Consider the following 10,296-nt stretch of genomic DNA (forward strand, 5'->3'; position numbering starts at 1 on the left):
AGTGCAGACGTATTTTGTTGGCGGTGATTTCCACAGTAAAGGCCCAGCAGGAGTGCTCACAGTTCACTACTGATTTACTGGAGTTGAACCCTTAGTATTGACCCAAGTGAGTGGATGATCTACAGGTACTGTGGAGATTTAAGTAGAGTTAACATCAAATACTTGATCCAACACAGCTACAACAGCTTTGTGCTAGAGTACCCCCTTATTTGGAAAACTAGGTTAGCCTCAGTTTGAGCTTGTTTGCAAATTATGTAAAGCACAAGGTTCATAATCACACAATTGAAGACAAAAAAGTTTCAGTTATGAAATATAAAACTAAATGACAGATGCTAACATTAAGAGCTTTACTAAGAAGTAACGTTAGCCAAAACAATATGTAATTTAGGGCATGATGTTACGCAAGAATACAGCATAAATTAACATTACCTGACACGAAATGGCAACCACAAATCCAGGTTTCGTTGCCTGGATTCCAGTTATTTCTACGAATTACAGCGATCCATCTGCTTCTTCTGTCTTTGGCTTTAGGTAGCCAGTAAAACGATAACTCCGAGTGCTTCTTAAACCTATTTGTGCAATCAGTGGCACAATAGCTCTTCCCCATTTTTTAGACTGTTCTAAAGTTTTCGCAGTATTAAAGCCAAAGCCACTACTCATCTCCCTCTTTCTGCCACTCAGTGGATGGAACCGCGGTGACTTCACGTGCTTACCCTCTATTAGCGTAGAAAGCTAACACGTGGTCCGTAAAAGTGCTAATTATCTGCAATTTTAGGCACAGAGTGGTTATTAAAAAATGCCAAACTCTGGTCTTAATACTGTAACTTCACTCATTGTTTGTGTCAAACAACTGATATTAATTAAAAAATGAAATCTAATTGTTCTTTGCTACCATCAGTTAACTACACGTCTGCCATGTTGGACCAAAGAGCGTATGTTTGTTGTGACAGATGATTAACTCCAGACAAAATTAAAAAGAACAGAGGAAATGGAAGGCTCACCTGCCGACACCATAAGGATAAAAAGCATTACTCCTCAGGGACAGAAACCTTTTACACAACATCATTACAGAAAATAGAGGCTATATTTTATTACACATATACATACAGTCTAAAACATGATAAAATAAATACAAAATAAATAACATAAATAAGGATACATTTTACAGACTTCACACTGATCAAATAATTTCATTTAGACATCAAGTCTGTACAGTTGACACCTATAAAGGTAAACCTGGTTGCTTTTTCAGTCTCAGGTCAAAGGCCATGCTCATGTTTTCGTCTTCTTTCCATCTTTTCTTCTATAATATTTAATGTTGGTTGTAACCAGTGCAGAACTCAGACAGATAGATAGATCAGACACAAATCCAAAGATCCAAGCAGCTTTGATAAAACTGATTGGAAACTGATAACGCTGGAACAGCTGGAGCCCCTCAGTTTGGACAGAGAGTTTGATCCTTATGGAAAATAACTGGAACTAATATCTTGAACATTGAGTCTATTTCGTTAGTGTTGAATCTGTTTTGTACGGTGGCCCAGAGGTGCAACAGGCCAAAAAATTATCCACTAGACGAAAAAAATTATCTACTACAAGAAAAAAAAAGAGAACAGCCTAAAAAAATTATCCACTAGATGAAAAAAATTATCTACTACAAGAAAAAAAAGAGAACAGCCTAAAAAAATTATCCACGAGATGAAAAAAATTATCTACTACAAGAAAAAAAAAAAGAGAGAACAGCCTAAAAAAATTATCCACGAGATGAAAAAAAATTATCTACTACAAGAAAAAAAAAAAGAGAAAAACAGCCCAAAAAATAATCCACTATAAGGAAAAAAAAAGAGAACAGCCTAAAAAAATTATCCACTAGACAAAAAAATTATCTACTGTAAGAAAAAAAGAGAACAGCCTAAAAAAATTATCCACTATAAGAAAAAAAAGAGAACAGCCCAAAAAAAATTATCCACTAGATGAAAAAAAAAAATCCCCTATAAGAAAGAAAAGAGACCAGCCAAAAAAATTATCCACTAAAAGAAAAAAAAAGAGAACAGGCAAAAAAAAAATTATCTACTAGCCCAAAAAATTATTCACTATAAGAAAAAAAAAGAACAGGTGAAAAAAATTATCTACTATGAGAAAAAAAGAGAGCAGCCCAAAAAAATATCCACTATAAGAAAAAAAAAACATCATCCACCTTTTCAATTACGGGGGCGCTGTTTACCCGAAAGGTGTCTTGCTTTAAAATTAAGACCACCACAAAAAATAAAAGGATAGGCTGAAAAATTTTAAGGCTTTCGGCTAATGTGGCTAATGCTAAGGAAGTACCCCACCGGAAGTGGAGGTCGTGCGCTAAAAAATAAAGTTATTTTAAAATATAGATATTTCCATTAATATAGTTTGCAAAGCAGTTAAATGATTAAATACGGTTCCAGTGTCTGCTCAAGGTTAGGCATGGGCGTTAAATGGTTAAGGTTAGGGTTAGGGTATGGTTGGGGTTAGTTTTCAGTGGTAAATGGCCCTTGTGTGCACTGTGTGAAGGTTCGTTGCTAAGCTAATGCTAACGCGAAAAGTTGACGGCAACTTTGTGAACTACCAGTGCGAGTAAACAATTTTGTGATTACGGTGTTGAATTGTTCAACTGCCTGACATTCAATATCATTTTTGATGAATATTCGCTACAAGAAGTTCTAAAATTATTTTATTTTGAGAGGAGGAGAAGAGGAGCTTCCTGTGGAGCTCCACTATCATGGCATCGCCCATTTGTTGAGAGACAGCAAGTGCATATTGCGGCACCGACACCTGGTGCCGTGGCACCTCGGCTGGTGCCGCGAGGTACCGTGGCACCTCGGCTGGTGCGGCACCACGGTTGATGCCGCGAGGTGCCGTGGCACCTCGGCTGGTGCCGCGACGTACCGCGGTACCACGGCTCGGTGCCAGGTACCCCAGCACGGCACCGCGTACCATGGCTCGGTACCACAGCTCAGCTCGTTGCCAGGTGCCGAGGCACTGCGGTACCACGGCACACATCTTTATCTCCACAAAATGTCCTTCTTGATCTAGTGTTAGTAAAGACACTCCGTTTGAGTTGAGGAGGAGAGGTCTACCTGCAAACAAATGGGCAATGCCATGATAGTGGAGCTCCACAGGAAGCTCCTCTTCTCCTCCTCTCAAAATAAAATAACACAAAGTTGCCGTCAACTTTTCGCGTTAGCATTAGCTTAGCAACGAACCTTCACACAGTGCACACAAGGGCCATTTACCACTGAAAACTAACCCCAACCATACCCTAACCCTAACCTTAACCATTTAACGCCCATGCCTAACCTTGAGCAGACACTGGAACCGTATTTAATCATTTAACTGCTTTGCAAACTATATTAATGGAAAGATCTATATTTTAAAATAACTTTATTTTTTAGCGCACGACCTCCACTTCCGGTGGGGTACTTCCTTAGCATTAGCCACATTAGCCGAAAGCCTTAAAATTTTTCAGCCAATCCTTTTATTTTTTGTGGTGGTCTTAATTTTAAAGCAAGACACCTTTCGGGTAAACAGCGCCCCCGTAATTGAAAAGATGGATGATGTTTTTTTTTTTCTTATAGTGGATATTTTTTTTGGGCTGCTCTCTTTTTTTTCTCATAGTAGATACATTTTTTCACCTGTTCTTTTTTTTTTTTCTTATAGTGAATAATTTTTTGGGCCAGTAGATAATTTTTTTTGCCTGTTCTCTTTTTTTTTCTTTTAGTGGATATTTTTTTTGGCCGGTCTCTTTTTTTTTCTTATAGGGGATTTTTTTTTTTCATCTAGTGGATAATTTATTTTAGGCTGTTCTCTTTTTTTTTCTTACAGTGGATAATTTTTTTGGGCTGTTCTCTTTTTTTTCTTGTAGTAGATAATTTTTTTCATCTAGTGGATAATTTTTTTTAGGCTGTTCTCTTTTTTTTTCTTGTAGATAATTTTTTTCATGTAGTGGATAATTTTTTTTAGGCTGTTCTCTTTTTTTTCTTATAGTGGATAATTTTTTTAGGCTGTTCTCTTTTTTTTTCTTGAAGTAGATAATTTTTTTCATGTAGTGGATAATTTTTTTAGGCTGTTCTCTTTTTTTTCTTATAGTGGATAATTTTTTTGGGCTGTTCTCTTTTTTTTCTTGTAGTAGATAATTTTTTTCATCTAGTGGATAATTTTTTTAGGCTGTTCTCTTTTTTTTTCTTATAGTGGATAATTTTTTTGGGCTGTTCTCTTTTTTTTTTCTAGTAGTAGATAATTTTTTTCATCTAGTGGATAATTTTTTTAGGCTGTTCTCTTTTTTTTCTTATACTGGATAATTTTTTGGGGCTGTTCTCTTTTTTTTCTTATACTGGATAATTTTTTTGGGCTGTTCTCTTTTTTTTCTTGTAGTAGATAATTTTTTTCATCTAGTGGATAATTTTTTTAGGCTGTTCTCTTTTTTTTTCCTTGTAGTAGATAATTTTTTTCGTCTAGTGGATAATTTTTTGGCCTGTTGCACCTCTGGGCCACCGTAGTTTTGTGACCTCATGTCTTTTTTTTCTAGGGCTTTCAAACTCATTTTAGTTCAGGTTCCACATTCAGCCCAACATGATCCGAAGTGGCTCTGACCAGTAAAATAATAACATAATAATATAGAAATAATGTCAACTCCAAATCTTTCTCTGTTTTAGAGTGATATTTTTAAAAAAATAATATTATGAACTTGTTTACATCTACAAATTATCCTTTGAAAATGTGAATAACATCAACAACTATGAAAAAAGTACATTTATTAAGAAAAATAAGTGCAATTTTAACAATATTCGATCTCAGTTTATCATTTCCACATGTACAACTTACAGATCACACACAAAACATTTAATAACAGGCAGAATATTGGTCAAATTGCACTTATTTCTCTGCAAAACATTTCAGGTTGTTCATATTGGTTCAGATTATTCACATTTTTTGTGAAAGGATAGTTTGTAAATATAAATATTTTCATGTAATTTTTCTTTTTTACACTAAAACAGAGAAAGGTTTGTAGTTGTCATTTATATATTATTGTGATATTATTTTACTGGTCTGATCCACTTGAGATCATATTGGTCTGAATGTGGAACCTGAACTAAAATGATTATTAATATCTTCAGTGTAATTTCTGCATTTCATAAATTCATCCCATGGGCTGGATTGGACCCTTTGGTGGGCTGGTTTTGGCCCACAGGCCGTATGTTTACCTCCGCCAAGGAGGTTATGTTTTTGCCAGGGTTTGTTTGTTTGTCTGTCTGTCTGTCTGTTTGTTTGTTTGTCTGTCCGTTAGTGTGCAACATAACTCAAAAAGTTCTGGACAGATTTGGATAAAATTTTCAGGGTTTGTTGGAAATGGGATAAGGAAGAAATGATTAAATTTTGGTGGTGATCGGGGGTGGGGGGGGCCCACGGTGGGTGGGTGGGGGGGCACTGATCGTTAGTGTGCAACATAACTCAAAAAGTTACGAACAGATTTGGATGAAATTTTCAGGGTTTGTTGGAAATGGGATAAGGAAGAAATGATTAAATTTTGGTGGTGATCGGGGGTGGGGGGGCCCACAGGGGGGGCCACTGATCGTTATTGTGCAACATAACTCAAAAAGTTATGGACAGATTTGGATAAAATTTTCAGGGTTTGTTGGAAATGGGATAAGGAAGAAATGATTAAATTTTGGTGGTGATTGGGGGTGGGGGGGCCCACGGGGGGGGCCACTGATCAGCCTTGGCGGAGGTCTGCGCTCTCCGAGTGCTTCTAGTTTACACCTGTGTTCAATCACTTCATCCCAGAGTCTCAGGTGCTTAAGTTTTCTCACATCAGCATCATATTCCTCATGATTGTGTTTGTTCGCTGTCATCATGCTGTTGTCCTCCGAGGCAGGAAGTGCGTACAGACGTGGTGTTGGGTCACGGTGTCGCCCCTCCTCAGCTCCCCTCGGGGGCTCAGGGCCAGGTAGACGCCTGGATGGGACTCAGAGGAGTAGGTGTTGTAGTGATTCTCCTCCAGAGTCTCCTTCAGACGGCAGTCATCTGAAAACCGCTCCTGGAAAACAGACCACATGGGATTTAAGGTAAGGTAAGGTTCAGTTAGATAAGATTAGATAAGATAAGAAAAGATAAGGTAAGGTGAGATAAAATAAGGTAAGGTAAAGTAAGATAAGATAAGGTAAGATAACGTAAGGTAAGGTGAGATGAGATCAGATATGATAAGATAAAATAAGATAAGGTAAAGTAAGATAAAATAAGATAATATAAGGTAAGGTATGGTGTGTAGGTAAATTAAGATTAGATGAGATCAAGTAAGGTAAAATAAAATAAGATAAGGTAAAGTACGATGAGATAAGGTAAGGTAAAATGAGATAAGATAAGGTCAGATAAGACTTTATTGATCCCACTGTGGGGAAATTGCATAGCCGACAGCAGCAAAATAGAGGGTAGACAGACAGAAAATATACACTTGTGAAACAAAATATAAAGAGAACAAAGAAATCTTCTATTTATATAAACATTTATTTAAATTTAGATTTAAATCTAAATATTAACATATTTAGATTGTGGTTGCACATGCACATGCTTTGATATGGGGGGGGGGGGGGGGGGGGGGTTACTGATAACTGTCATTTTTAATTTATTCAACATGAGTCTTATTAAATCCATCCTGGTAGATGAGGTTTGGGTTTGACATACCGCTCCGTAGGCCCACCCATCCTCGTTCACACACAGGTACAGACCACTCCTCACTCCTCGGATCGCCACCACGCCTCTGCTCATGACAGAAAACTTCAGCCAACCTGAAGGAGGAGGAGGAGGAACAACCAGAAGGATTTACATGAGGGACGTTTAGGTTCCACATTCAGACCAATATGATCTGAAGTGGATCAGACCAATAAAATAATCACAATAACCTAGAAATAATGACAAATACAAAGCTTTATCTATGTTTGAGAATGAAAAAAAATTACAAGATGAAAATATTTATGTTTTATTTATTCTCTCCAACCCTGTTTATAGTCATACTGTATGTTCATAGTTATGTATATATACTTATATTCTATTTTTGTTCCTGTTACAAAACTCTAAGGCCCACAGTGTAATTTCAGTTTTCTACATATGCTGTGCATATGTTAAAACTGACAAATAAAGCTGACTTTGATCTACAACTTTATGTCTTTAATATCTACATTAATTCACTGTTATTCAATCTACACCAACAAGAGAGTGAACAAAGAGTGAGATTATATTATATTATTTGACAGGATTTCAAATCTATTCTTACTTAACAGAAACACTTTAATTTCATGAATCACATGAATTTTTATCATTCGTGTTTCTACTATAAAACTTATTCATATACTTATGCTATACTTATATAATTATAATATTTATACTATATTCATGGTATATTTAGTTATAAAGCTTTGATTCTCAACAATTGAGACTTTAATCACCTGGATACTAATGGAAGTTAATGGGACATGAGTTCACATGACTGGTCACATGATTGGTCCATTCCATCATTAATTATATTCAAAAACATTTAACAAAAAAAAAAAAAAAAAAAAAAAAAAGGAGAAAACTGTTTCTGCTAAACTTAACCTGATGTAGTTCAGGTTCTATTTTATCCACAAACTAAAAAATGATTTTATTTTGGATCAACTTCAGTTCTAAGCTGTGGAAGTTGGTAAATAGGAGAAAATGATCCCTAATTATGTGGAAGGAACAGGTTAGTGGTAGATCTGAACTGTGTGTCTGATGAACTTTGACATCCTTCTTTTATCTTTATGTTGTGTTTTTCTTTCTGTTCCTGTTTCGTCTTGTGTTTGTGTGTTGTTTTTTTCAGATGTTTGACTGCACTCACAGTTCTCTGAAGGCATGTGGACTCCGCCCACTGATCCGTTACGTAGAATCTGGAGGTGGAACCCGATCCCAACCCGACAGTAAAGCAGCCGATGAGTTACCCTGCCCCTGTTTGGACCCGAAGAACCAGAACCAGAACCTGCAACAAGGACCAGGAGCTTCAAAACATGCCGTAACTCCATATTATTAGATAATAATAATAACAACAACAACAACAACAATAATAATAAAAGTTATTATTATTAGTATTATTATTATTATTATTGCACGTCCATGTCAAGTCTTTTACAACAGTCTCATGTATCATAAGGTCGCATCTTTTGTCTTTGACTTGCTGCAGTTTTGATGTTTTTGTTTTAGATTAGATTCACAACACTGAATGTATTTATATAAGAAGTATTATAAGAAAATAGTAATTACAATGACTATAAAAATAGTGGTGAAAAACAGACAATTGCACATTAGAAAGTACTGGTAGAACTAATAAAGTAGTAAAAATAATAAATAATTATGTTCTAATATTATAATCTGCACATTATGTACATGTATACCCTTTTATAATCACAGGACAAAAAATGTAATAAAGTGATAGTATTAAGAGTAGTCGTAACACCGATATACAAGTAAATATATATTTATGTAGATAATAATATCAATGATAGTAACAATAAGCAATAAGAAAAACAAAGTGATGACAATAAACAAACATTGCACTTTTTGTCTTATATGATTTTCTTCCTGTTGTGCTTTGTTGCATCTTTTACATCTTTATTTTGTTGTTAATACTAATAACAATAACAATAATAACCATAACGTGCCTGCACTTAAAAACCCTCGGCCTTCAGTCCACGCAAAAGTTTTTGCACATACAGATGGACGGACAGACGGACAACGAACTGATGACAATACCCTGCGGTGAGGGCCGAGGGTAATAATAATACATTTTATTTGTAACAAACTTTACATCTGCAATGGACAAATCTCAAAGTGACAGAATGTAAAAATCATCACCGTAAAACTAATAAAACAATTAGACAATAAAAATACAAATCTTTTGCCTTTTTACATCATTTTCAGCACTGTCACTTTTACAACATTTTAACATTCTTGTTATGCCTGTAACACCAATTTCATGATTTCTATTTACTTTTCCCTCCACACACAACAAACTCACTTACAAAGAAAAGCAGAGGACACATTAATCCTGATGCTTTTGTTGGACATTGAGTCCAGTCCCTCACCTGTCCCCGCCAGGACGTCCTTCATGTGCTTCCTCCACAGGACACGTAAGAGGACGCCTCGGTCCTCGGCTGCTTCCTGTGTCCCTGTTGACCAATCACAGAAGGCAAACACTAACAGCAGCAGGTACACGTCCATGTGTCCACCTCGTCTTCGTCCCTCTGCTCATATTCATCACCTCAAACAGACGAACTCACATTCACCCACTATCAGACATGTCACTGATCCCAGAGCAGCCAACGGACCCAACACTGGAGACAATGGAGACACGTCTGATGAACGTCCTTGTCCTGTTCACACCAGCATTAAACACACCCTCCAGAAGTTAAACGGGCTTTTGTGGACTTCATCCTGCGTACATGAATGTGTCAGAGCGTCGTCCAATCAGCTGATGGATGCAAACTGTCTGTTCAGTATCACAATCACACAGATTAACCAGAAACAGCAGCTGATAAAGACACACTCAGACGACAAACAAAGGCCCGGGATTTATTAAACATGATGAACACAGGAAAACTACACACACTGTAGTTTACTACAGTACAAGTACACATACTGTAGTAAAAGTACAAGTAATGAAGTAGAAATGAGCTGCACTTATATAGCGCATTTTCTACACCTTCATGCTTTACAAAGCCACCAGCTTTATTCACCCACCAGTAAGCGGCTGCTGTCACGCCAGGCCCTACTGGGAGGACACTTCGACATGTGAACAATTAGAGCCAGGATTCAAACTGCCAACCCTTCGGTCATTGGACAACCCACTCAACCAACTGAGCCACAGTCACCTGGGCCTGGGAGTGCCTTCGAATCCCCCCTGGGGAAGGAATCCCCCAAGGAGAGGGAAGTGTAGGCCTCTCTACTCAGGCTGATGCCCCTGTGACCCGGACCCGGATAAGCAGAGGAAAATAGATGGATGGATGATTAGCTTACCGGCCAACAGGCTGTAAGCTATTGTCGTCATGCAGCGTCCGGCATCATCGTCTGTCATCCGTTACAAAACTTTCAATCGTCTTCTTCTCTGAAACTACAATTCCGATTGACTTCAAACTTGGTATACAGCTTCTTTTATGATGATGTCGAGACCAGGTCTTGAAATTATTTGGATCCGGATCTGATTCTGGATTTGGTGTGACTTTGAAAAATGTTCCCATTATATGAGATAGGAAGTGGATTGATACA

General features: G+C 37.1%; 1 protein-coding gene across 1 annotated transcript; it reads right to left on the minus strand.

The window, feature by feature from the left end:
• Nucleotides 1-5,837: 5,837 nt before the first annotated feature.
• LOC115412520 (fibroblast growth factor 4A-like) lies at nucleotides 5,838-9,606 on the minus strand. The gene is made up of 4 exons (XM_030125084.1): nucleotides 9,117-9,606; nucleotides 7,877-8,014; nucleotides 6,706-6,809; nucleotides 5,838-6,061 (listed from the first exon to the last, which is right to left on the minus strand). Exons 1-4 carry the CDS (start codon nucleotides 9,250-9,252, stop codon nucleotides 5,876-5,878), a joined length of 564 nt encoding a protein of 187 aa, XP_029980944.1. The 5' UTR covers nucleotides 9,253-9,606; the 3' UTR covers nucleotides 5,838-5,875.
• Nucleotides 9,607-10,296: the final 690 nt, after the last annotated feature.

The sequence above is a fragment of the Sphaeramia orbicularis genome, chromosome 21 (genome assembly GCF_902148855.1).
Source record: "Sphaeramia orbicularis chromosome 21, fSphaOr1.1, whole genome shotgun sequence".
In the NCBI taxonomy this organism is placed as follows: Eukaryota; Metazoa; Chordata; class Actinopteri; order Kurtiformes; family Apogonidae; genus Sphaeramia; species Sphaeramia orbicularis.

What these genes read in the sequence shown, in the direction of transcription:
- LOC115412520 (XM_030125084.1), bottom strand. Translation starts at nt 9,252, where the DNA reads ATGGACGTGTACCTGCTGCTGTTAGTGTTTGCCTTCTGTGATTGGTCA. An exon ending in GGACGTCCTGGCGGGGACAG is followed by an intron (nt 8,015 to 9,116) that starts GTGAGGGACTGG and finishes TCCTTGTTGCAG; the next exon opens with GTTCTGGTTCTGGTTCTTCG. An exon ending in ATGGGTGGGCCTACGGAGCG is followed by an intron (nt 6,062 to 6,705) that starts GTATGTCAAACC and finishes TCTGTTTTCCAG; the next exon opens with GAGCGGTTTTCAGATGACTG.